General features: G+C 50.2%; 2 protein-coding genes across 3 annotated transcripts in view; one reads left to right on the plus strand and one right to left on the minus strand.

Moving 5' to 3' along the window:
• The window catches only part of DNAJC5 (DnaJ (Hsp40) homolog, subfamily C, member 5), a 1,035,873-nt gene that overhangs the window by 810,621 nt on the left and 198,548 nt on the right, over positions 1-26,704 (minus strand). The window lies entirely within an intron of this gene.
• Positions 33-20,099, plus strand: YTHDF1 (YTH N(6)-methyladenosine RNA binding protein 1). 2 transcript variants are annotated; one of them, XM_011934434.1, is made up of 4 exons: positions 33-192; positions 1,802-1,881; positions 12,597-14,117; positions 18,806-20,099. In XM_011934434.1, the coding sequence occupies exons 1-4, from the start codon at positions 135-137 to the stop codon at positions 18,830-18,832; spliced, it is 1,686 nt and encodes a 561-aa protein (XP_011789824.1). In that variant the 5' UTR covers positions 33-134; the 3' UTR covers positions 18,833-20,099. The 2 variants fall into 2 exon arrangements, with proteins under 2 accessions (XP_011789824.1, XP_011789825.1); XM_011934435.1 differs by lacking the exons at positions 33-192; positions 1,802-1,881 and adding an exon at positions 7,093-7,274.

Here is a 26,704-nt window from a genome sequence, read left to right on the forward strand (position 1 = left end):
GGCTGGACCGCAGAGGCCGGGGTCTCGGGGCCGGGGTCGCACGTGACCGCGCCTCGGGGCCTGCCGAGCTCACTGCCTGCTGGAGACCAGTTCTCTGGTGAATAATTTTGTGTTTCCTTTTTCCCCCGGGTTGTATGTACCCCACGTCCCGGCCTGCGGCGATCCAGAGAACAAAAGGACAGGATAATAAAGGTGAGCGGAGTCCCGGGACGGCCAGCGCGGGCTGGAGTGGAGGAGGACGGGGAAAGAACGGTCCAGGAAGCTGCGTCTGGGACCGGAAACTTTCTCTCTTCCGCCAGCTTCAGGGAGATAAAACTTGAGGTTGTGTGACGATTCTGGGAGATTTGGCAGGTCGAAGACAAGGGCTTCTCAAGAAGCGGATAAATGAGTGCTCAGAGTAATTTGGGACTTTCTCTCCCCACTGCATGATCGTGGATTTGCTTTGGGGAAGGGGAGGTAGGAGAGGAGGCTTTGCCGGGTGGACATGGCCGCAGGGGACGAGCGACTTGCCTTTTGCTGCCCAGTAGGGGCTGCTCTAGGAGAGGGGCAGTCCGAGGTTCTGCAGGCTAAGCTCCATATCCCGGGTAGTTTTCAGCCCGTTTTCCAAGTCTGTTAGCATCTCCTGTGACATTATGGCTTGGGATAAACCCTCAGAGCGCACTGGTGTGAAAATGGGAACACCTTTTTAGCTAGTTTGTATGTCAGCTCAGGTGTAACCAAATACTACCGTTCATCGTGTTTTAAGATTGGAAAAGGCCCAGCACTTTATTTACCTTTGCTTTCTTTTTCTGACTGAGCATAATAACAGTGGGAAGGTAAGTGGTGTGAAAGGAAGATCAGTCTTGGGGCGCCCAAATCACTGAGCCAAAGGGAGAAAGCTATGCTGGGAACTGCTTAGGGCAAACCTGCCTCCTCTCTATTCTTGAAAAAGATAGCTTCTAAGACCAAAAAAGTTACATACCTCCCCACAGTTTGCCCACAAGGAAATTCCTGGTGGACAAAGGACAGAACTCAGAGTCATTCCTCCTCACTGAGATAAATGCTTATCTGATTGCTTCCTTTGGAAAGGCTAATCAGAAACTCAAAAAGAATGCAGTCTCTTACCTACCTGTGACCTGGAAGCCCCCTCCCTGCTTCAAGTTGTCCAACCTCTCCGGGCCAAAGCAATGTATATCTTACATTGATTGTTCTCATGTCTCCCTAAAATGTATACAACTAAGCCATGTCCCGACCACCTTGGGCACATGTTGTCAAGACCTCCTGAGGCTGTGTCATGGGTGTGTCCTTAACCTTGGCAAAATAAATTTTCTGAATTGACTGAGACCTGTCTCAGATATTTGGGGTTCACTGTGGAGAGTCAGATAACTCCCAGCAGTCCTTCGGTTGCAGCCCCTTCCCTCCTAAGTTTTCTTCCCTCAGTTCTCCATACATTTGGGCATACATTCTGCATTTGGGTTTTTGGAGGCTCCACTTCTATTTGCCACACATAGGTCTTACGAGACCATGTCAGTTTCACCCTGGTTATGTGTTCCTTGCTTTATGTTTTAACACTTAATTTGGTCAATCTCACCAAATTATGATTAAGCCTTTATTTAAAATTTAGCTTAAATTATTGAAAGTTTCCTGTCACCCTTCTAATTAGTTGTGTAAACATCAGTTCTATACTGGTTTTATTCTTTTTAAAATAAAAGCATAATTTCTACTGGAAATAGATGGAAATAGACTTTACTAACTTTGACTTCTGTGCTTAAAAGTAATCTTTTAAAATTTGAGGGTAATATTTTGCAACTTTTTGTTCTAGTACAAAATGGTTCTTTACATCAGAAGGATACAGTTCATGACAATGACTTTGAGCCCTACCTTACTGGACAGTCAAATCAGGTGAGTTTATTTTGTTAGCCTATATTTGTTTTGAAGTTGGTTTTAATTGTTGTGTAATACACCTTTGTTGTCATTTCTGATTTTTAAATTATCCTAAACAACAAAGCAGCAGATTATGAAGTGTTAGAAATGATAGAATGCTCATGAAGATGTGCCTGCTGTTAACCCTGGGCATGAGTGGGATGAAAATGATTTACCCGTGGAGGAGGCCGCATCCCAATGGGGCCAGGATGCGAACAGGTCTAGTTGGCTCCAGTGTTGGTGGGTCACTGATGGGTCTTGCCTTTGACGCAGTGGAGGTGTGTGTGTGTTTCTGAAGCTTACTGGTTATTTTTCGCTCTGGATGATTGGAATTGCAGTCTGGGGAAGCAGCTGAGAGCTGGGCTGTGGAGCGACTGTGGAGCCAGACGCTGCCTGGTTTTCAGTCTTTTTTTTTGAGACAGAGTCTCACTCTTTGTCACTGAGGCTGGCGTGCAATGGCACGATCTCACCCCACTGCAAACTCTGCCTCCTGGGTTCAAGCGATTCTCCTGCCTCGGCCTCAGGAGTAGCTGGGAGTACAGGCCCCCACCGCCACGTCTAGCTAATTTTTGTATTTTTAGTAGAGACAGGGTTTCTCCATGTTGGGCAGGCTGGTCTCGAACTCCTGACCTCAGGTGATCCACCCGCCTCAGCCTCCTAGAGTGCTGGGATTATAAGCGTGAGGCACTGCGCCTGGCCTGATTTCAGTTTTAACTCCACCACTGACTGGCCTGTGTCTGTGGCTTGCCTTCTCTTGCCTCAACTTTCTTTTCTGTGGAAGAGAAAGAGGAGTAGTTCTTTGTAGAATTGTTGGGAGGATGACATCAGATGGTGCACATAAAGCGCTGAGACAGTACCTGATACAGCAGGGCCCAGTGAGTCATAGCTGCCCTGTTTTCTTAGGTAATTCAGGCTTTCTCTGCCTTGGCACTGTGGACATTTTGCACGGGAACATTCTGTTTTGGGGGCTGTCCTTGCATTGTTGGATGTTTAGCAGCCTCCCTGGCTTCCCACCCACTAGATGCCATTAGCAACTCCCTCTCCCCATACCCAGTTGTAGCAAGCAAAACTGTCTTGGTGGATGTTTTTTGGGGAATACAATTGCCCTGGTTAAAATCTACTGGGAGCTGCTCTCTCTCCTCTGTGCTACTGTTGCAGCAAAACTCCCAAGAGAAGCCATGTCTGGTGAAGAGTCCAGCTCGGGAACCAGACTTCCCCTGCCTCCAGGCCGGTGGCTTGGATGAGAGGCTGCACCTCTGTGAGCTTCTCACTTTGGTGAGCAGGCCTCATGGGGCAGCACAAAGCAGATGCTCGCATTCCTTCCTTCGCCACTCCAAATAGCCCTCAGCTACTGGGCATGTTTTAAAGTAAAACCAGGCTTCACCTCTTCTCTGTGAAGGAATAAAACTAGGCTGCCCTTTTCTGAGGTGTCTTAGAACTTAGAATGTTCCTTTGTCCGCCTCCCTCTTACTGCACTTGGCGAATCAAGCAGCTTGGAGACCAAGAAACCTTGTACAGGTGGAGCCTTGGCAGACCCGCCCCCCCGTTCCAGCCCTGCTTTTGTTTCTTGTCTCTTGGTTGCCTTCTGAGAATCTGCCCCTCCTCTGGGCAGAACTGACTTGACTTCAGTGATGGGCCTTTGGATAGAGGTAATGGCAGGAAGTTAATTGATTTTTTGAATATCTTGTTTTCTACTCTTCTTATCATTTTAGTACTTTAATAGTATTATGTACTGAATTTTAGCCAATAAAGGGGGAGGGAGGTTGCATCAGTACACTTAAAAATGTATGCGTGTGTGTGTATGTATATGTATATGTGTGTATACGTTTGTATGTGTATATTTTGGAGACAGGGTCCTGCTCTGTTACCCAACCTAGAGTTCAGGGGCATGATTATAGCTCACTGGAGCCTCAAATTTCTGGGCTTAAGCAGTCCTCCTGCCTCAGCCTCCTGAAGAGTTGGGACTACAGGCATGCACCGCTACATCTGGTGATTGATTGGTTGGTTGATTGTAGACACAGGGTCTATGTATATTGTACACAGGCTGGTCTTGAACTTCTGGGCTCAAGTGATCTTCCTGCTTTGTCTTCCCAAAGTGCTAGGGTTACAGGTATGAGCCACCATGCCCAGTCAAAAAGGTTTTTATAAAGTTGGAGCTTTTGTGTTGTTTGGGAAGATTTCTTTACAAATGGATTAGGTTATTTGTATGTCAGTGGGTGTCTTAGCTCTGTATATATACAGTATGGTTTTATAACTTTTGACTTACACAGACATACCTGTGGAGCCGTGCCCACAGTTAAGATAGTGAACATATCCATTAGCCCCGGGTCCTTTTTTGTTGGAGACAGGGTCTCACTCCATTGCCCAGGCTGGAGTGCATGGTGTGATCACCGCTCACTGCAGCCTCGACTTCCCGGGCTCAGGTGATTCTCCCACCTCAGCCTCCCGAGTAGCTGGGACTACAGGCATGTGCCACCATGCCCAGCTAATTTTTTAATTTTTAGTAGACATGAAATCTTGCTGTGTTGCCCAGGCTGGTCTCGAACTCTTGGGCTCAAGCAGTCCACACACATCAGCCTCCCAAAATACTAGGAGCATAGGCATGAGCCACTGTGCCCAGCCTAACCCTGGGTACTTAAAAGAGAAAAATCCAGATAATGGTTTGTAGTATCTAGTTGGAGGCTAGTTTGGTTCCTGTGTTTTGTGTGAAACTGTAATACTTAGAATGGTTTAGAAAGTCTTAGGAGAATGCCTGCCTGTTAGGTTGGTTTAACTTGTAATGGGCTGTGAAGGGTTGTTGCCGTGTGGTGGGGGTCTTTCCCTCAGAGAGGCCTCACCTCACCCACCTTGCTGTGCTTCTGATACTAGAGTTTCAGTCCTAGTTGCCCCTGAGGTGCTTGCGACTGTAGCCGCTCAGTATCTGTCTTCTAGTCTGTGACTCGAATGGGAGTTGGGGGAGCAGAGGAACTGGGAGTGAAGGGCTCTGGGTTGGGCTTGATTGTTGTGATTTTCTCTCTTTTTTTTTTTTTGAGACTGGAGTTTCGCTTTTGTTGCCCAGGCTGGAGTGCAGTGGCGGAATCTCAGCTCACTGCAGCCTCTACCTCCCTGGCTCAAGTGATTATCCTACCTCAGCCTCCCAAGTAGCTGGGATTACAGGTGTGCGCCATCAAGCCTGGCTAATTTTTTTTTGGTATTTTTAGTAGAGACAGGGTTTCTCCATGTTGATCAGGCTGTTCTGGAACTCCCGACCTCAGGTGATCTGCCCGCCTCGGCCTCCCACAGTGCTGGGATTACAAGCGTGAGAGCCACAGTGCCTGGCTGATTTTCTCTTTTGAGGCTTTGCCTGCTCAGGGACTTCTAGTTTCCCAGTTTTCTGTTGTTTTCTGAAAGGAAAGACTGTGAAATGACCCAGAACAGTTCCTACTCAGAGTTTAGAAGACTCTGTCTCCACATGATGCCTGAGTTGGGAATAGATGCCGCTGGCCCCCCAGGCCTCCTGCGCACTGGCTGACCAACAGACTGAGTGTGTTTGCTGTGACTACACTGACAGAAATTACCAAGGCCACCTGGGCATGGGGGAGATGGCACCTGTCACCTGTGCTGCCCGATGAAGTTTTGGTCAGCAGCAGACCACAGTATGATAGTGGTCCCATAAGATTATGATGGTGCTGAAAAATTCCTGTCACCTGGTGATGTTGGAGCTGCCATGTTTAGGGCAGTGCATTACTCATGTGTTTGTGGTGCTGCAGGTGTAACCAAAGCTACTGCCCCAGTCATACCAGGGTATGCACCTACAGTTACATACAGTTACGTACAGTGCGTAATACTTGACTGTTACTACTTTACGGATTTACTATACTTTTAAGAGCATATTCTGTCTACTTACTAGAACAAAGTTAGCTGTAAAGCAGCCTCAGGCAGGTTCTTCAGGAGGAATCCAGAAGAAGGCATTGGTGTCACAGGAGATGACAGCTCCATGTGTGTTGTTGCCCCTGAATACCTTCCAGTGGGGCAAGATGTGGAGGTGGAAGATCCAGACCTTGTGTAGGCCTAGGCTAATATGTGTGTTTTTTTGTGTCTTTTTGGTTTTTTTTGTGTTTTTGTTTTGTTTTGTTTTGAAGCAGGGTCTCTCCCTCACCCGGGCGGAAGTGCAGTGGTGACTCATTGCAGCCTTCACCTCCTGGGCCCAAGAGATCTTTCTGCCTCATTTTTGGTTTTTTGTAGAGATGAGGTCTCACTGTGTTGCCTGGGCTGGTCTCGAAATCCTGGGCTGAAGCAGTCCTCCTGCCTCGGCCTCCCAAAGTGCTGGGGTTACAGGCTGAGCCACTGTGCCTGGCCATGTCTTCATTTGTAACAAAAAAGTTCAAAAAGTTAAAAAAATAATTAATAGAAAAAAGCTTATGGAATAAGGATATAACGAAAAACTATTTTTGTACAGATATGTGATATATTTGTGTTTACGAAAGAGTCAAAACTTTTAAAGCTTTTTAAAAAGTAGTTTGTAAAGTAAAAAAGCTATAGTAGGCTAGGATTTATTATTGAAAAAAGGAAAATTTTAAAATTGAGTGTAGTCTTAAGTGGACGGTGTTTCTAAAGATGACAGTGGTGTCCAGTGAGGGCCCAGGCCTTCACATTCACTCCCTGACTCACGCAGAGCAACTTCAGGCCTCCCTGCTCCATTCACTGTAAGTGTACAGGTGTCCCGTTCTTGATCTCTTATACCGAATTTTTACTGTACCTTTTCTGTGTTTAGATATGTTTAGACACACACATACTTACCGAAGTTATGTTACTTCTGTTATTCAGTACAGTTACACACTGTACAGGTCACAGCCTCAGTGTGTGGTAAGGATACTGCCTCCACTGTCACATGTCTCCATTTGTGTAAGTACACTGATCACACACTGATGAAATCACACACTGATGAAATTGCTCATCAGATTTTGGGTGGTTTTTTTCACTGAACACAATGCCTCATCAGAGCGTCTAGGAGTTCCTTGAGAATAGCCTGGAGACGCTTGGCACAGGGCTTCCTGCTGTGCCCGCGCAGCTCTGGTAGGCCCAGGATGACCCGAGGGCCAGCCGGGGAGTGTCAGTTTCTTGTGGCTACATCTAAAAATACGGGCTTCCTTAAAATACCCAGTGGCAGAGCCTGCTAAGTAGGCATTTGCCATCACAGCGGCTTCCCAGAAACACAGCTGGAAGGACACAGTGGGATCTTAACATGCTTCTTATTGGCAAGTTGCTGAAACAAATGCAGGAATTCTATCAGAAACTGCTGTCTCTGCATATTGATGCCACCAGCTGAGGGGCTGAAATTGCAGCCTCAGAAGGACCAGTCTTGAAAACAGATCTGAAAAGTGAGCAGCCAAGTAGGTAAGTTAGGGTTTTTTGGTTATTTTCCTCTAACATTTTCTCTGTGCTCTCTAAGACTTCTCCTAAAGAGCCGCAGGTCATCCTGGTAGGCCTTTCCCTGTCCTGGGTCAGAGCTGGTTCCCGGGAGCCGTGTCACTCCCTCACTTCTCAGCAGTTCGCTTGATACTTTTTCCTTTTACATAATTTGCTTGTGTGTTTGTTTTTTATTAAGCAAATGCTTCTCTCTGTTCCTCTTGGGCTTCTGAAGGGATCCTTTCTGCTTTAGTCTCTCCTGTTGGTCATTGCAACTCTGTCTCAGAAAAATGGATATAGGAAGTAAACATTTTAACTTCAACTTAAATGGTTCTGTTCATTCGGATGGAAGTTTCTTTTTTAGAATGTCGTTAAATTTGGGTAAATATGTAACACTGCTCTTCGTTCCTTTTTGTTTGTTTGTGTTTTTGAGATGGAGTCTCACTCTGTCGCCCAGGCTGGAGTGCAGTGGCGCTATCTTGGCTCATGGCAATCTTCACCTCCCAGGTTCAAGCGATTCTCCTGCGTCAGGCTCCTGAGTAGCTGGGACTACAGGCACCTGCCACCACGCCCGGCTAATTTTTGTATTTTTAGTAGAGATGGAGTTTCACCCTGTTGGCCAGGCTACTCTCAAACTCCTGATATCAGATGATCCGCCTGCCTCGGCCTCCCAGAGTGCTGGGATTATAGGCCTGAGCCACTGTGCCCGGCTGAAAATGTGTTAGCCTTTCTTCGATGAGGTCTTCAGTTCTCCGCAGGGGCTGCAGTGAGGGGCCTAGCTTGTGAAAGTGTTTAGTGGTCTTCTGTGGAGGTGGCTGCAGAGTAGCAGGATCATGGTTTTGCCTGTATTGTCCTTAAAAGGTCTGTTTATTCCACTCATTTACCAGGACCAAAATACACTTGTTCAGAGGTAGTAATGTGTTAAGAACAAGCTTTAAATTTGTTCTTTTTTTTTTTTTGAGACAGAGTCTCGCTCTGTTGCCCAGGCTGGAGTCCAGTGGTGCAATCTTGGCTCACTGCAAACTCTGCCTCCCGGGTTCACGCCATTCTCCTGCCTCAGCCTCCGGAGTAGCTGGGACTATAGGCGCCCGCCACCACGCCCGTCTACTTTTTTGTATTTTTAGTAGAGACGGGGTTTCACCCTGTTAGCCAGGATGGTCTCGATCTCCTGACCTCGTGATACTCCCACCTTGGCCTCCCAGAGTGCTGGGATTACAGGTGTGAGCCACCGCGGCCGGAGTTAATGCAACTATATCCCTGAGGAGTAAACTTTCACACTCGTAGCTCAGTGCCCATGGAGCCATGGCGCCAAGGAATGTTGAGGGGGCAGCACAGCTTGCCTCCAGCACTTGGCAGCAAGTGAGCGCTGAACCTGTGCCTGGCTGTGTGTGAGACAAAGGGAGATCAAAGGCCCTGAAAGGAAGCTGCGTGTGTTTTCCAGGCAGCCCGAACTGTGTGTTTCCATTTGTCTCCCACACGCTTTGACCAGGACTGTGAGTGGGACAGCTTCTCTCACCAGGGAAGGAGTGTGGGACAGCAGCCTGACATGTGGCTCATAAAGAAGGCAGAGGACACAGCATTTCCAGGTTTTCTTATGTACAGAATGACTTACTTCACATAGCGTTACAAATTAACCTGCTGCTTTACCTTCAGAGTTTTGAAGGAAAGATGGCAGATGTAACAGGAAATGGGCTGTCAGTAAGACTGAGATAAAAATGGAAATCGGGCCCACAGGACCCCAGGTCACTACATCCAGCCTGCCTGTGTGGCTGTGTAACCCGGTGAGGACAGAAAGTATCAGGAGGGTTTAGGGCTGCTAGCGGAGCTGATTAGTGTCACCATCTTCTGTGGCTCAGGGTGTGAATGGCGGTGATCTGGAGCTGAAGGGTTTGCAGAGTACCAGCTAGAACTGCAGGCCCTGCACCTTGGGTAGAGGGAAGCTGGGTGGGTCGTTTGTGGGCTCTGTGTCTGTGTGGCCTGTGTGCTGGGTGTGTCCATTTAATGCTCCAGTTGGATTTTCAGGATGTTACATGCTTAATGTAATGTGCATTTTTTCATGTGGTAAGTGATGTCTTGTCTTGGTTAAGGCTTTAAGTGTAGTCAGAAGTGTCCCTGGGCATATATGTCCATGGCCTGACTCCTCTGGTTGGTGTTGTGGCCGAGTGGATTAGAATACCACATGGCCATCAAGGTCTTTTTTTTCATCTGCTCTTTTTGCCTGAGAAGGAGGATGTGTTGTGATTGCAGCGCTGCTGAGGAGCATGTGTCCAGCCGATGGGAGGAGGAGGGCTGGCTTCCCTGTGGGGGCACTGTCCCCTTGCCTGCCGTCCTTGAAGGCACCTGTGGCCAGCGACTCAAGGAGCAAGTCCTCTGCACAGACCGCCCCCTGATTTGCTCACCTTCCTGTCTGGGCCTGTCGGCCAGGGCAGCACCCGAGGGAAAGGCTGCAGCAAAGGAGCCAGCGTCATGGGAGTTGTTTGAGGGAGAATAAGCTCAGGTTAATCTCATGTTTGTACAACACTGATAGCATCTCACTTGTCTTCTTATACCCCCAGAATCTCAAATTTGTATTACAGGGAAACAGCAGTTAGTGCATTTTGAAAGATGATTCTGGGGCCAGGTGCTGTGGCTTACTCCTGTAATTCTAGTACTTTGGGAGGCCGAGGTGGGTGGATCACCTGAGGTTGGGAGTTCGAGACCAGCCTGGCCAACATGATGAAATCCTGTCTTTACTAAAAATACAAAAATTAACCGGATGTGGTAGTGTGCTTCTGTAATCCCAGCTACCTGGGGAGGCTGAGGCACGAGAATCGCTTGAACCTGGGAGGCAGAGGTTGCAGTGAGCTGAGATCTCGCCACTGTACTCCAGCCTGGGCAACATAGTGAGACTTTGTCTCAAAAAAAATAAAAGGTTCTGGGATTGTCTGCTCACAAGTGGAGAAGTCACCAGGAAGAAAATTAGAAGATAGGATTTCTGAAGCCCTCCGTTCTCCAGGATGGGAACAGGAGGCAGGAAGTGGTGGCTAGGTCACCGGTGCGTTAGTCCACTGGTGTTGGCTGGTGTCGGGACACTGCCCCCAGGGAGAGCTGCTTGTGGTCACCCCTCCAGTGAAGCAGGCCTGATTCACTGTCTGAGATCCCAGTCTCCCTCTTGCCTCAGCTGCCTTCCCACCTGGTGTCCCCGACTGGGTGCTGTTATCCTTCATAGTGTGGCCTTTGATACTAACATGAAAGGTCAACATGGCAGGGATGAGGTTGGGAGATGAGGTCTGGAGCATATTCTCTTCATGTAGAACTTTCTGGTTACTTGGACGACTGGGGGGAGGGGAGCAGGAAAACTGCAAATCCAAAAATGGGCATCACAGGCTGGAGAGCTCCATGTTTTTTACTTCCTGCTGTGTTTTTCGTAGTAACATTTTGACATTCTTAGACAATGCATCTAGGCGGGAGCCTTCTTGCATCACACTGGACCCCTTCTCACCCGCCTGTGTGCATGTGTGTGCGTATAAACACACCTCACATGAATCACCTGCCTGTGTGCATGTGTGCGCGCATAAACACACCTCACACAAATGCACACACACCCCTCACACGAATCACCCGCATGTGTGCATGTGTGTGCGTATAAACACACCTCACGGCCGGGCGCGGTGGCTCAAGCCTGTAATCCCAGCACTTTGGGAGGCCGAGACGGGCGGATCACGAGGTCAGGAGATCGAGACCATCCTGGCTAATACGGTGAAACCCCGTCTCTACTAAAAAATACAAAAAACTAGCCGGGCGACGTGGCGGGCGCCTGTAGTCCCAGCTACTCAGGAGGCTGAGGCAGAAGAATGGCATAAACCCGGGAGGCGGAGTTTGTAGTGAGCTGAGATCCGGTCACTGCACTCCAGCCTGGGCGGCAGAGAGAGACTCTGTCTCAAAATAAATAAATAAATAAATAAACACACCTCACACGAATCACCTGCCTGTGTGCATGTGCGCATAAACACCTCACACGAATGCACACACACACCTCACACGAATCACCTGCCTGTGTGCATGTGTGTGTGCACATAAACGCACCTCACACAAACGCGCACACACACCTCACACGAATCGCCAGCCTGCGTGCATGTGTGTGTGCACATAAACGCACCTCACACACCTCACACGAATCACCTGCCTGTGTGTATGTGTGTGCACATAAACGCACCTCACACGAAGGCACACACACCTCACACGAAAGCCATTTTAAGGCAGTGTTGGAGGGACCCAATCATGACCAGACCCTTGGTTGAGTCTCTCCAAGGAGGTGCCGTCCCAGAACTGCTGACTTTAAGTCTAAATTTGTGCCCTGGGCAGCTCTTCCGAGACCCCTACGATGGGGCACTCAAGCACTCACCTTCTGTAGCAGACCTTTCTGCCTCATGGTTCCGTCACTTTAAAACCACTGTCTGAGGTTCCAGTCACCTCACAGACATGTTTTCACAAGGAAGTCCAGGTGAGTTGGCATCCAAAGCGAGGGCTGCTCTGCACCCGGATTCCAGAGTCCTCCACTTACGATGCTTTCTCTTGGCTAAGGAGCTGGAGGGAGCCAGGGCCCTCTGTGCAGGGGCCTACTCCAAGAGCCCAGTGCTGTGCCCAGGAAATCCTGGGCATGGGAACCCCCTTGGACCTAGAGGCAGAGGCTCTCTGCTAGGAAGGGTGTGTGGAAGGAGCCTCTGAAGCACCCTTGAAGGATGTCTGGGAGAGCTTTGGTCCAGGCATGGAAGAGTGTCCCAGGAGGAGTGTCAGGGCCCAGAGGTGGGTGCCTGAGGCCTGCTGAGTAATTAGTGAGCTTAGGGTCTGTTCTCTGGAGCAAACTGCCTCACGGCCCTGCACATCCTGGTTTGCCAATGGAAGTATCTCTGCCTTACAAAGCTATTTCAGTGCCCATGGTGCCGTCTGTGTCCGTCATAAGCATTGTCGTCAGCAGGGCAAGGGTTTAGTCCTAACTCTGGATTCCTTTGTAGGTAAGAGTAGAGGGAGGGGCTGCTCCCTTGCCAGTTCTAGAGAGGCTTAGCTTAGTCATTTAGCCTGCATTCAGCGCCTTGCAAATGATGCTTCGCATTTTGAGACAACACCCTGGTTTGTGTTCATTATTAATTTCTCTGTCTTGATTTGGTTCTCCCATTGGCGACCACAGCTTTCCTTCTGGAAGGAGTGGCCTAGTGCTGTGCAGGTCTTACTTCTGCCCCGCCTGTGCTTGAGCAAGAGGCGGTTGGCATTTTCATCATCTCCTCGTGTTGTGGAAGTGCTGTAACTTGTCACGTTTGCTTTTGCAGAGTAACAGTTACCCCTCAATGAGCGACCCCTACCTGTCCAGCTATTACCCGCCGTCCATTGGATTTCCTTACTCCCTCAACGAGGCTCCATGGTCCACTGCAGGGGACCCTCCGATCCCATACCTCACCACCTACGGGCAGCTCAGTAACGGAGACCATCACTTTATGCACGATGCTGTTTTTGGGCAGCCTGGGGGCCTGGGGAACAACATCTATCAGCACAGGTTTAATTTTTTCCCTGAAAACCCTGCGTTCTCAGCATGGGGGACAAGTGGGTCTCAAGGTCAGCAGACCCAGAGCTCTGCGTATGGGAGCAGCTACACCTACCCCCCGAGCTCCCTGGGTGGCACTGTGGTTGATGGGCAGCCAGGCTTTCACAGCGACACCCTCAGCAAGGCCCCCGGGATGAACAGCCTGGAGCAGGGCATGGTTGGCCTGAAGATTGGGGACGTCAGCTCCTCTGCCGTCAAGACGGTGGGCTCCGTTGTCAGCAGCGTGGCACTGACTGGTGTCCTTTCTGGCAACGGTGGGACAAATGTGAACATGCCAGTTTCAAAGCCAACCTCATGGGCTGCCATTGCCAGCAAGCCTGCAAAACCACAGCCTAAAATGAAAACAAAGAGCGGGCCTGTCCTAGGGGGTGCGCTGCCCCCTCCACCTATAAAGCATAACATGGACATTGGCACCTGGGATAACAAGGGGCCTGTGCCGAAGGCCCCAGTGCCCCAACAGGCACCCTCCCCACAGGCTGCCCCACAGCCCCAGCAGGTGGCTCAGCCTCTCCCAGCACAGCCCCCACCTGTGGCTCAACTGCAGTATCAGAGCCCTCAGCAGCCACCCCAGACCCGCTGGGTTGCCCCACGCAACAGAAACGCGGCGTTTGGGCAGAGTGGAGGGGCTGGCAGTGATAGCAACTCTCCTGGAAATGTCCAGCCTAATTCCACCCCCAGCGTCGAATCCCACCCTGTCCTTGAAAAACTGAAAGCTGCTCACAGCTATAACCCTAAAGAGTTTGAGTGGAATCTGAAAAGCGGGCGTGTGTTCATCATCAAGAGCTACTCTGAGGATGACATCCATCGCTCCATTAAGTACTCCATCTGGTGTAGCACAGAGCATGGCAACAAACGCCTGGACAGCGCCTTCCGCTGCATGAGCAGCAAGGGGCCCGTCTACCTGCTCTTCAGTGTCAATGGGAGTGGGCATTTTTGTGGGGTGGCCGAGATGAAGTCCCCCGTGGACTACGGCACCAGTGCTGGGGTCTGGTCTCAGGACAAGTGGAAGGGGAAATTTGATGTCAAGTGGATTTTTGTTAAGGATGTGCCCAATAACCAGCTCCGGCACATCAGACTGGAGAATAACGACAACAAACCGGTCACAAACTCGCGGGACACCCAGGAGGTGCCCTTAGAAAAAGCAAAACAAGTGCTGAAAATTATCAGTTCCTACAAGCACACAACCTCCATCTTCGACGACTTTGCTCACTACGAGAAGCGTCAGGAGGAGGAGGAAGTGGTGCGCAAGGTGAGTCTGGGTGTTGCAGGCAGCTGCCATGCAGATGTGTCCTTGGTGCTGCACTTAGACCAGGTGGCCTGGCGGTGAGCAGATGCGGCAGGTCCGCCAAGCTGAGTCTCATGACAGGCAGCTCCCAGTTGGCCGCAGGTGGGCGGGCCCAGGTCTTGGCAGCCTCGTGGGCTTTCCCCGTGGAGGGTACCGCTAGTAACCAGTGATGATGTTTGAGTGGATGTCACCAAACGACTTTGATCACTCTCCACTTATAATTGAATAATTGGGGCCACAGTGTACACATTCTGTACACTGTGTAGAATTTTCTGTACACTGTGTAGAATTTGAGGGTAACTTTCTCCTCTCCTTTTTGAGTCGCGATACTTTCTGGAACAGTGCTTCCCGGCCTCTGTCTGTGAGGAACACTTAGGTGATACTCACGCAGCACTGCAGTGGGCACATAGGGCATTGAGACCTCACTTGGCCAAGGGCCCTTGTTTCCCAGGGCACTGACCCTCAGCAGTTGGGAAGCTCCGGTCTTTGATCTGGAGGTCGTTGCTTTATTTTTCTTTTAAAAACTCAGTATCCTGCAGTTTTTGGAAACAAACTCACTCCATCTAGGTCCTAAAGAAAGTGGTGGTGGGGTAGGTTTGGAATCCAGACATTTTATAATACAAATATGGATTTCTATATCAAAAATCCATTGAGACAGTCCTGATTTCCTGGGATACTTGTAGCCAAACTCCTGAGTCTGTGCCTTTGTGTGATATATGACAGGACTGAGTGTGTTGGCTCTTCAGAAGGGCTCAGACGCCCATAAACTGGCACCAGCAATGGGAAAATGATGCTGCTGACATACTTCATAATGCTTCCTTTATTCAAGAGAGTTCATCCTGAGATTCTCTCCTGCTTTTAAAAAAATACCCCTTCCTGAAATGTCAGTTGATAATAGATGGGTTTTCAGTGCTTTTTCAGTTCTCTTCTATGTTAAAGGGATTATTCACCTGTGAGCGCCAAGTGTCCTAATGTATTTTGGGCCGAAAGGCGTGTACTTGGCATATATGGGGATATGTATATCCCTATATATATATATAGACCTGCACTGTCTGCAGTCTTAACATTACGCAAGTCCTGAACAACTTGGGGCTTGTAGAACTTTGGAAGAGTATCAGTCCCTCTCTTTTGTGAGAAGAAGATGTCGTTTATTTCCAGTTACTGGAATCTGAATTAGTTACTGAAATTCTGTGTTTTAGCCCTTTTTTGTTGTTTTGTATTGAGATGGAGTTTTGCTCTGTTGCCCAGGCTGGAGTGCAGTGGTGCAATCTTGGCTCACTGCAACCTCTGCCTCCTGGGTTCGAGTGATTGTCCTGCCTTAGCCTTCCAAGTAGCTGGGATTACACACATAGCTCTTTTAGGTATAAAATAAATACTGAATTGCTAAATTTGCAGGGATAATTGCTACTGAAGCTTTAGGTCCTTAGCTGGCTACACTGGAAGCTGGCTGTGTGTGTGTGTGTGTGTGTATGTGTGTGTGTGCGCGCGCAGTTTTTTTCTTAAATACCGTAATACTTGGGTTTTCATAAAGTGTGCGGACTCCTGACCTTGTTGGCGTTTTTAAAAATCGAGTGTCCTACAACTTGCATTATAAAAGCTTGATCCTTAGATAACTGCTTTTTTGTGTCGGGTCTTGGGTTAAGCATCTTGGTGGGCGTCCTGCAGGGCCTCTGAGCGTCGGCCTGCAGGATCCAGTGTTCCTCAGACCCCTTGGGTGTTCCCAGGCAAGTCCAACAGAGCCACCGGTGCCGGTGGAGCGTCACTGGACGGACCTCGGTAACCCTCCCTAAACTGTTCAACAAACTCTGGACCCGTGTGGGTCAGTGTTAACATTAATTCATATTATTGAAAGTGACAAATGAGAACCTGATTTGTTAATGTTTGGTGGAATTTCAAATAGCTTTTTTTTTTTTGAGACAGTCTCACTGTCACCCAGGCTGGAGTGCAATGGTGCAACTTTAGCTCACTGCAGCCTCAGCCTCCCGGGTTCAAGCGATTCTTCTGCCTCAGCCTCCCAAGTAGCTGGGATTATAGGCGCCCGCCACCATGCCCAACTAAATTTTGTATTTTTAGTAGAGTTTGGGTTTCACCATGTTGGCCAGACTGGTCTCAATCTCCTGACCTCGTGACCTTGGCCTCCCAAAGTGCTGGGATTCCAGGCGTGAGCCACCACGCCCGGCAGAGTCAGTGCGGTTTTAAGAACACAGTAGTGTACTGAAGAGAGAGTTGTGGGGAAGCGACTTCTTCCTCTTGGTGGTAAACTGCGGTTGTGCTGGTGGAGCCCCGGGCAGTTTTCTCAAGGTTCTCTCAGGACTTGGAAGAACAGACCTACCTTTTCTTTATCATTTCGAGTTTGGCCGCATTGCTCTAAAGCTCATAAACAAGTTGACCGTTGAGAAAGTAAAATAGAGTTAGCATTTTGCAAGATTGCTGTCCAGCTATAAATTTGGAAACATACTGATTTCTCAGGACAGCAGTAGCTTTTATGTCAGCAGAGTCAGACCAAGTCCTGGGTTGATACATTTTTTGGTTTTAAAAAAATCTAGAAGCTTCTTAGCTTAAAACAGTGAAAGTGGTGAGTGTTCCACACGGTGAGCATCGCTTAGTTCCTCAGACTAACTGTCCTTGCCCTGGCGCAGGTGCCCCTGACCCGACCCCGCATCGACCTCCGGGCGGGCTCTTTGAAACTAAGAGCAGAGCAGAGAGAATCTCAGGCGCAAGCATTTCCTGGATGCTTGTTGAGCATTCCTGGAAAGAACAAGCTGTACTTCTTTGTCTTATTTTTTTTTTGAGAAATTTTATGAGGAATGGTATTTTTAAAGAGCACACAGTAAACTTTGTAGCTGTTTATAAGGGCTGAAGGGAGGTGGGGCGTTTCCCTGTGAGTGGCTTTAACATCAGCTAGTTTGAACTCAGATTGGCATTTGCTTTTTAGGAACAGCAATACCTCTGTTGTTAAGAGATTGATTGATTGATGGATGGATTGAGACAGTTTCGGTCTGTCCCCCAGGCTGGAGTAAAGTGGCACAGTCTCAGCTCACTGCAGCCTCTGCCTCCTAGGTTCAAGTAATTCCTGTGCCTCAGCCTTCAGAGTGGCTGGGATTACAGGCGCCCACCACCACACCCTGCTAATTATTATTATTATTATTTTTTGTATTTTTAGTAGAGACGGGGTTTTACCATATTGACCAGGCTGGTCTTGAATTCCTGAGCTCAGGCAATCCACCCACCTTGGCCTCCCAAAGTGCTAGGATTGCAGGCGTGAGCCACCATGCCCAGCCTGTGAAGAGATTTTTTTAAACAGAATTTTTAAGAGAATGCAAAATAGAGACTTCTTAATTTTTCCAGTTTTACATTTGAGGGTAGGGAGGAAATGTTAATTCTTAAGAGTAGGACCTGCCTATCCAGGTCCTTAATCCAAATACTCTGGAGCCTTCTCAGGACAGAGAACACCACAGCGGCTTGTGAGAGCAGCCACAGTCGAGGAGGCTGGTGTTTATTCCAGTGCCCAGCAAAGTTTATTATTAACCGGAAGACACATTCAGTCCATTTTTAGCAGAAGAGGAGGTTTCAGGTTAAATGTTTGGGTGTCCCACCCGCTGGCTTTATTGGTTTGCGTCTTAATAGATAAGGGGCCAGACGAGGATGGAGGTGCCTCGGATGCATCTTTCGGTTTTGTTTTTATTTTATTTTGAGATAGGGTCTCTGTCTCTTGCCCAGAGTGGAGTGCAGGGCAAATAATAGCTCACTGCAGCCGAAAACTCATGGGCTCAAGCTGTCCTCTCACCTCAGCCTCCCAAATAGTTGGGATTACAGGTGCGTGCCACCACACTCGGCCCGGGACACCTCTCTAGCTGAGTGGTGCAGCGTGTGCTTAGATCACACATTTTCATCTTTGGATGCTGCCTTGTAAGGAGACTGAAGGGGCTTCTAGACACTGCTACTCAGGGAGGCCAGTGTAGGAAAAGATTCGGGTGTAAGTCTCAAGCTTGCGTGTCATACACTCTCTGGAAAAGATGATTCTCTTAACGAGAGTCGGCAGCAAACCTGGTCAGAGGAGCTTTGCCTTGAGCCAGTCTAGCCACGGGGGAGTGGGGAAGGGCCTGAACTGGACAGGCCCACACGGGTCCTCCTGCCCTTCATTAGCCACGTGACACAGCACTTTGTTAGCCAGTTGGAAGGATTTTGGTGTCCTTTGAGCCGCTGAGAAGTTTAAATGAGATAAAATACAGAAGAACAGCTTCCGTCTCCCTGGCCTGCTTGAGAGCCTGGTGCGTGCCAGCTCCTCCCTCTGAGTGTAGAGATTTTCACGTTGCTAAGTGTCTTTCCATGTGGAATGATGGTGGCACAGGAGGGAAGGACAGCTGTGGGAAGTGAGGCTTCCCAGCAGACAGGTGGCCCATGTGACCGTTGTGGTTGATGCTTTTCTCCTGGTAGAGGGGGTGGGGAGAATGCCATGCCCAGTGTGGCCAGTCCCCCACAGAGCAGGCCGAGCGCAGCTCAGAGTTATGTGCTGGTGCGGCCTGGGTGCCATCCAGGGTCCTGCCTCCAGATCTGCAGGCACAGCTGCGGGGCAGCTGTGGACCCCACTTGCAGGAGGGTTCGTCTGTGTGGTTACTCAGTGCGTTCAACTGCTTCTTTTCTTTTTGCAGGAACGGCAGAATCGAAACAAACAATAAGGACGAACCAGTTTCTTACATGTTCTAACGTTTTACTTTGAAAACAGTTTGAAACACGTGTGCTTGGTCAGCTCCAGTGTGTCGTCCCTTGCGGGGGTTGAGTGTCCCATCTTTGCCTTTCTTGTCGTTTATTTTTGCCCAGATGGATCTGCATTTATTTGTACTTTTTCTATGTATTATAATCTTGTAGAAGTCACTAATAAAGGAGTATTTTTTTGTCAGCTTGTCAATCAGACTGATCTAATGTGAAATACAAGTATCCGTATAAACAAAGCATCTATTTTGGCAGAAATTATGTTCTTAAATTCACAGTCATTTGATATTGTTCTATGAGACTTCATATTTCCCATCCCTTTATCGCTTTATAGCAAACATAAGAAACCATGAGTCATTTTGTCATTTATTCTGATAAAATCTCTTGAAAATACTGAAATCAAAAGGTTAATGATTATCTTGTTCATTCTGATTTGTCATTTTATTTGTCTAAAGTGCTATTTTACCCATTTGATTTTTCTACTAGTCAGATAATTTTTAATTTTTTAAATTTGGAAGATACTTTTTTTTTGTTTTTGGAAAATTTTTCCTTCCAGATCTGTTGCCCACTGAACGGCCACCCGTCCCTCACTGTCCTGGTGTCTGATTGGGCTGGATGGTGTTGGGGCATGATGTGTGGAGGAGTTGGAAGGTGCTTCGGTCTGGTTCAGGTTCGGGCATTCTTCGTTGTTTGCACATCTTTTTAAATTTTACCCCTTTTCTTAAGAATCCTAATGCCGTCGTAATATTTTATACCAATAATGCTGAGCTTTCAGTGTAGGGTATGGTAGTACAGACAGTGTGATGGGGGATGCTGCTGGTTGTAAATTTCACTGTGTGTGTCTAATTTTTTTTCCTGTTGAATGGGTGAAAACAAAACAAAACTTTTTTAGAAAATGAATTTGCTGTCATGTTTTGTGGAATGAGGGACCTTTGAGCTCACTACCACCTGGAGTTTGAGTTGAAGCATGAAAATGGTGCCCATGCCTGACGCTCCAGCGCCTGGATCTGCACGTGCCCTTGTAGAGGATCCTTACTGTCCTAGAGAGCAGACGCTTTCTGAAAACTACTTGCTCCAAAAGACCCTCTGAGTTAACGTTTCAGCTGTATCATTAGACTTGTATTTAGAGCGTGTCACTTCCTCTGAACTGTTACTGCCTGAATGGAGTCCTGGACGACATTGGGTTTTTCCTCTAGGAGAATACAAGCCTTAATAAACAATACTATTTAGCAAGCCTGGTGTCACCTCATTCTTCACCCTACTTGGTGAGTTTATGTATTGGAGCTTTTTAAGCTGCAAAGCCATTCGGGGAGTCACCGTAGAAAGCCCCTGTGTTTTTCAGGGTGTGGGATTCTCATTCTCTCACTTTGGAAAAGGGAGCTGTTCATTTCTTTAAGACTATAAACTACATGGCACCATCACCCACCCCTCAGCACACGAATGCACAGACGCAGCAGTGCGTGCAGCACCTGAGCACTGCTTCCTCCTCTCCAGACTTGGCTCCTCACCATCTCCCTCCATTCATCCTCCAATGCCTCTTGTTTTTTATGCGATAAAAGAGTTTAATGCCTGTTTAGTTTGTTTTCCTTTTGAGGTAAAATTTACAAGCACGGAAATGCACATTGTGTACGTCTGCAGAAGTTGACAAGTATGTGATAAAGTTACACAGTATTAGCATCAGCCCAGAAAATCCTGTCGTACCCTTTCCCAGGCAGTCACCGCCTCTGCCAGAAGTTAGTAGTTGGTTTAAGGAAACATAAAATGCGAACAGGGGAAAATGTGTCTGTTCTGACGGGCCAGTTAGAGGTAGGCTGTGTGTGCTCCCACCTGCAGCTCCAAATGCTGCTGTTATTTTAGGGAAGTGTGTTTTCAACCTCGAGTAGCTAATTCCTTCATATTTTATGCCATTTTCTTGAGTCCTGGGCTCCTTTAAAGATTAGTTCCCGGCTTTTAGAATGCTGGGCCGAGGCCGGGCATGGTGGCTCACGCCTGTAATCCCAGCACTTTTAGAATGCTGGGCCGAGAGGTGCTGAAAGGTGGCGAGCATGACGGCGGGTGCCGTGCTTTTATCTTTGGTTTGTTGTTTCGTTGTTGTGGAAGAAGTGGATGCTATTGTCCCCACAGAGTGGGAAGTGATGGCAGGGACTCTGGCAGGTGGTAGTTGCTGACTGGCTTGTGAATGGATAGTGGATCGTGCGGTCTAGACAACACCTCCCCTGAGGCCTCCAAACAGGAGGAGTCGGTGGCTTCTCCCTTTGCCAGCTTGGAAAGTTTTGTAGAACTGACACCGTATCTGGGTGTTAAGGGCCTCCTGCCTGCATTCCTGGTGCATGGTGATGCCAGGCAAGGAGCCAGGCCTACCACGGGAAGGGAGAACTGAAAGGCATAGGTTTGTGGAATGAGAAAATTGGGAGGGGGCCGGGGGAGGGATTTCATCTCATTTTGCTTTATAAAGAGCTTTAAGTTGTTAGTATTTCTCACGCCTGCCTCCCTAAAAGCCAGCCACATGAGTCCTATTCCTTTTTTCCTCTGCCCATCTCTAAAGCCCACCATGCTAGAATTCTCTCTCTCTTTTTTTTTTTTGAGATGGAATTTCGCTCTTGTCACCTAGGCTGGAGTGCAGTGGCACGATCTCGGCTCACTGTAACCTCCACCTCGCAGGTTCAAGTGATTCTCCTGCCTCAGCCTCCCAAGTAACTGGGATTACAGGCATCCGCCACCACACCTGGCTAATTTTTGTATTTTTAGTAGAGATGGGGTTTCACCATGTCGGCTAGGCTGGTCTCTAAGTCCTGACCTCAGGTAACCCACCCATCTTGGCCTCCCAAAGTACTGGGATTACAGGCGTGAGCCACTGTGCCCGGCCTGTGCTAAAATTCTTATATGTCATACGAATTCTAAGCTATTGGAAAAGCTGGATTTGCTGTTTGAGGTACCTCTGGCTATAGAAGTTTCCTTGGAGGGTCTGGGTAGTAGCTCAGGTGCAAGCCCACGTGTCCTCTGGGCTTCTGGTGGGTTACAGGATGGCTCTGCACGTTGCTGTCTGCACTGGGCCTTAAACGACTGGGCTAGCTTGGTGGGTTACAGGCTGGCTCTGCAGGTTGCTGTCTGCATTGGGTCTTAAATGGCCAGGCTAGGGGATGATATGGAGGAAACGTGTGGCCAGTGGTGCTTTGGGCTGAATCCTGTCCCTCCAGGCCCCTTGCTGTTCAGAATTGTTGCAGTCTTTGGTAGGACAGAAATGCCCTCTTTGGCTGGAGACCAGCTGTGAGCCCAGGCCGGCTTCTGCTGTGGTCTTCTCACCATAGGAGGCCTGTGAGAAAGGAGTCTGCACCTCAGCTCCCAGCTTGGAAAAGCTCCATTACTCTGACTTCAGTCACCAGACCACAACTCATGGCTCCCCTCAGTATCCGTCTCCATCCCGTGGACTCCACGCGGTGTGGCAGGGCATTGGTGGTCCGCCCTCCTCCCTGCACACCCGGTGGCTGGCGCTCACATTCCCCTGCAGCCTAGAGTTGCTCGTCACATAACTGGCTGACTTTCGGGTGCACACATCTGGAGTTAAAAGAAGCACCTTGGCCGGGTGCAGTGGCTCACGCCTGTAATCCCAGCACTTTGGGAGGCCAAGGCAGGCGGATCACCTGAGGTCAGGAGATCAGGACCATCCTGGCTAACACGGTGAAACCCCATCTCTACTAAAGATACAAAAAGTTAGCCGGGCGTGGTGGTGGGCACCTGTAGTCCCGCTACTCAGGAGGCTGAGGCAGGAGAATGGCGTCAACCCGAGAGGCGGGGGTTGCAGTGCCCTGAGATCGTGCCACTGCACTCCAGCCTGGGGGAAAGAGCAAGGCTCTGTCTCAAAAAAAAAAAAAAAAAAAAAAAAAAGCCTCACTGATTCCTTCATAGTGCTTACATGATAAGAAGAAGAGAAAGCTGGGCGCAGTGGTTCACACCTGTAATCCCTGCACTTTGGGAGGCCAAGGCAGGCAAATCACCTGAGGTCATACGTTTGAGACCAGCCTGACCAACATGGAGAAACCCCGTCTCTACTAAAATACAAAAAAATTAGCCGGGTGCGGTGATGCACGCCTGTAATCCCAGCTACTTGGGAGGCTGAGGCAGGAGAATTGCTTGAACCCGGGTGGTGGAGGTTTCGGTGAGCTGAGATCGCACCACTTCAGCCTGGGCAACAAGAGCAAAACTTCATCTCAAAAGAAAAAAAAAAAAAAAGAAAAGTCAGGTTCAGAGGCTCCTCGAGCCACTAGGCTCTGCCCTGGAAGGCCTCTGAGTTCTCAGAGTTCCTCCTTATGACTGAGAAGGATTACCCAGGAGGGGAACCTGTGGAGGTGTGCGAGAGAGTGGCCTGTTTGCTGGTAAGTCACGGGGTGTTCAGATGGTGAACAGCAGTCTAGGTTCCTCCTTTCCTGGCAGCCGGCCATAGGCCTCGGTGTCTCACACATCGTTGCCAGCTGGACCAGGTGGAAGCGTCAGCGTTGGGCGCGGGCGAGGCCTCGCCCTGCTGCATCGCTCAGCTCGTGCGAGAGGGAGCCAGACTTGCTGAGCTGATCAGGCTCCAAGTGTCGGAATGAGCATCAGGCCCAGGCCTCGACTCCGGTAAATTCTGGGGTGGCTGCTGGACCTGCTGGCTTCCTGCTGTGGCCCGGGGCTGAGGCTCCTATCTCAGGACAGGTCTGCCACAAGGCCCCTTTGCTTTTGGGAAGTCCACATGGCCTGTGGGGCTGTTTGGGGCCAGCACCCTCCCTCCCCCAGGCGTCCTGGCCACCCAGAGTCAAACCAGCACCCTCCCTCCCCCAGGCGTCTTGGCCACCCAGAGTCAAAGAAGGACCAGCGACGGCTAGCATCTGGGCAGAGCTTGGGCGCAGGGCATCCAGTGTATCCTGGACAGAGGCGTGTCTTGGGGACTCTTCCGAGCTCTGCAGCCGTGGAGAGGACGAACTGCCCGAAGCTGGTGCTAAGCTGTGACAAGCCACAGCCCTGCACACGCCTATCACGGGGCTCTGTGGATGACAGCATGCTGACGCTCTTGCTGTCCCATGGAGGGTGAGGCTCGGAGATTGCAGTGCTGCTTCCCGTGGGTGATGGCGGGGCTCCCATGGGCAGACGGGGAGCTTGGACGCCGCAGCACCACTACTTGGTGCTGGGAGAAGCTGTGGGATGGAAAGGGTCTCCTTCAGGGCCGAGGGCAGCCTTCACGCGCTGCCTTGGACAGGGCTGGGCCCCTGCAGGCTGGGCAGCCCCGGGGCAGCTTCTGAGGGGACAGGGGAATGGAGTAGGTGGTGCACAGGTGATGAGGCCCTTGGGGGCTTTGGGCTTTGGCCACCACTTGTGAGACCAGGAAGAGTGTCGCCTCAGTCCTGTGGAACTGTCAGGCTTGAAAGAGGAGACTTTCTGTGGGTGGGCGGCAGCTGCTTCTCTGGAACAGCATCCCCCACTTGGCCCTGTGGAGGGTCCAGGGCACAGGGGTGGGCAATGGTGTGATTCAGTGTGAAAACTGCCTGGGGCGGGTGTCCAGCCCAGACAGGAGGGGCGTTCAGAGCTGGTGTCGTGGTTCCCCTGCCTCCCCCATGTGCCGGCTTCTGCCGTGATCTTCTCATCATAGGAGGAGACCTCAAGGTGCAGTTTGCTGCTTGGGCTGGGCTGAGCTGGGCTAATGTAGCCATAGCCATCTCCAGAGATGGTGGCAGGTGAGGTCATTCCTCAGTATGGGTACAGGTGTGCAGGAGGGTGGCCTTGACGGGGCCCCAGAACACCAGGTCCCTAGGCCAACCTGCTCTGCCAGGCCTCAGGGATGGGATGGCCTCCCTCCCCCTCTCCCTTATATTTTGGGAAGCTTGCTGCACCCTGGGGCTGGGCGTGAGCACCTGGAGGGACAAGCAGAAGCTTGGGGCTGGGCTAGGGGCACAGGCGTCTGTTCACTAGCTGGGGACACTGCATCCCTGCAGAGGAGCGGTGAGAGAGGGACCCTGGTCCCAACATCAAGAATTGCTGCTTGAGGTGTATTCGAGGGGGTGGTACCGGGTGGTGGCTGGTGAGGTGAGGGCATTCCTTTTTTTTAAACTTACTTTGGAAATAAAGTCAAATACACAGAAAAGTTGCAAGAGTAAGCATGGTGTAGAGAATACTCTTCACCCAGATTCACTTATTGTTAATATTTTCATTCCTTTCCTTGATCATTTGGTTGCTGTGTGTGTGTGCATGTGTATTGCATGTTTGTGCATGTAGTGTGATGCTTATGTGTATATGTGTAGATATGTGCATGTAGTATGTATGCCAGTGTGTGTCTGTAAGAACGCATGTGCAGTTGTTTGCATGTGTGTGCCTGTGTGGTGTGTGCACTTGTGTATGTGCACGTATGTGTGCCTCTGTGGTATGTGTGCACATGTGTGTCCCTGTGTGGTGTGTGCCTGTGGTACTGGGCACATGTGTGTGCCGATGTGCACTCTGTGTGCCTGTGTGTGTGCACTTGTGTGTTTGGTGTGTGTGCACATGTGTGCTTCTGTGGCATGTGTGCACATGTGTTTGCCTGTGGTACTGGGCACATATTTGTGCCAGTGTGCACTCGTGTGTGTGCCTGTGGTACTGGGCACGTTTGTGCCAGTGTGCACTCGTGTGTGTGCCTGTGGTACTGGGCACATGTTTGTGCCAGTGTGCACTCGTGTGTGTGCCTGTGTGGCATGTCTGTGGTCTGTTGTGCACAGGTATGTGCCTGTGTGGTGTGTGTGCACATGTGTGTGTGTGCCTGTGTGGTATATATGCACGTGTGCCTGTGTGGTGTGTGTGCAGGGGTGGCATTTGTTTTGGGAGCCCTGGGCAAGAATGGGAGGATGCAAAGCCACTGCTCTCCAAACCTCTCCCCTGCCTACTCCAGATGGTGACTCCTGCCTCCTCCTCTGCAGGTTCCAGCCCCTCAGCCTGGTGGGGTCTGGGTTCAGTGGGAGCCTCAGAAGTTGTCTGGCTCCTTCCTGCTGGGTCCCCTGGAGCTGGTCCCTCAACCACCTCTTCTGAGCTCTGTGCCATCCATCCTCCTGTCACCGGTCCCCCTGCCGAGGTCCCCACCTTGAGTTCTAGTTTGACAACCAAAAAGCCTCCATACCCCAAGTTGCAGGATGGGGAGACAATGGGGGGGTCACTGAGGTTGTGGCAAGGTCTGGAGGGGCCACACCAGTGGGGGACCCTTGTCATCACCAAGGAGAACAGTCCCCAACTTGGGGGGGTTCATGGAGAAGCCAGGCTGGTTGGGGGAAATGACGGGTGCAGCAGGTTTGGTTTTGCAGGTGGACCAGGCAGGGAGTGTGCTTGGGTGGAGGCTGGGCAGGGCCTCCGCCTGTGCACGAGGTTGGAGGGGCATGGGCAGGAGGCAAGGGGTGCCGGGGCTGTGCGGAGCAGGGAAGTGGGCCCCGCTGTGGGAGCAGGGTGCAGCGGAGTGCAGGCCTAGGGACAGCCTGAGAGCCTTGGGACGTGGGTGTGGCGCGGGGCACGCCGGGATTTGCACCCTGAAAGAGTAGCACCTGTGGAACGGTGCCACATAGGACAGTGGGTCCTGGAGGAGTCCCGCGAGGGGCTGTTTCTGTCCCGGGGGTGGTCGCTGTCCCAGGCACGAACTCCCCTTTGTGTCTGGGGAAGCCCTGGGCAGTAGAGTCTGCGGAGCCGGAGGTGGGTTTCGCCCCTGCGAGTACACAGAGGAAAGGGAGTGGCTGCAGCCACAGGCAGGAGTCTCAGGACCGGGCAGGACCACAGTCCCTTCTGCCTTCCTGAGAGGCACTGAGGGGCCCTGCCCCCTGGGGTCTCTGTAAGCCTAGGGTGGTCTCCTTGTCTGT

The sequence above is a fragment of the Colobus angolensis genome, unplaced genomic scaffold (genome assembly GCF_000951035.1).
Source record: "Colobus angolensis palliatus isolate OR3802 unplaced genomic scaffold, Cang.pa_1.0 Scaffold136, whole genome shotgun sequence".
NCBI lineage: Eukaryota > Metazoa > Chordata > Mammalia > Primates > Cercopithecidae > Colobus > Colobus angolensis.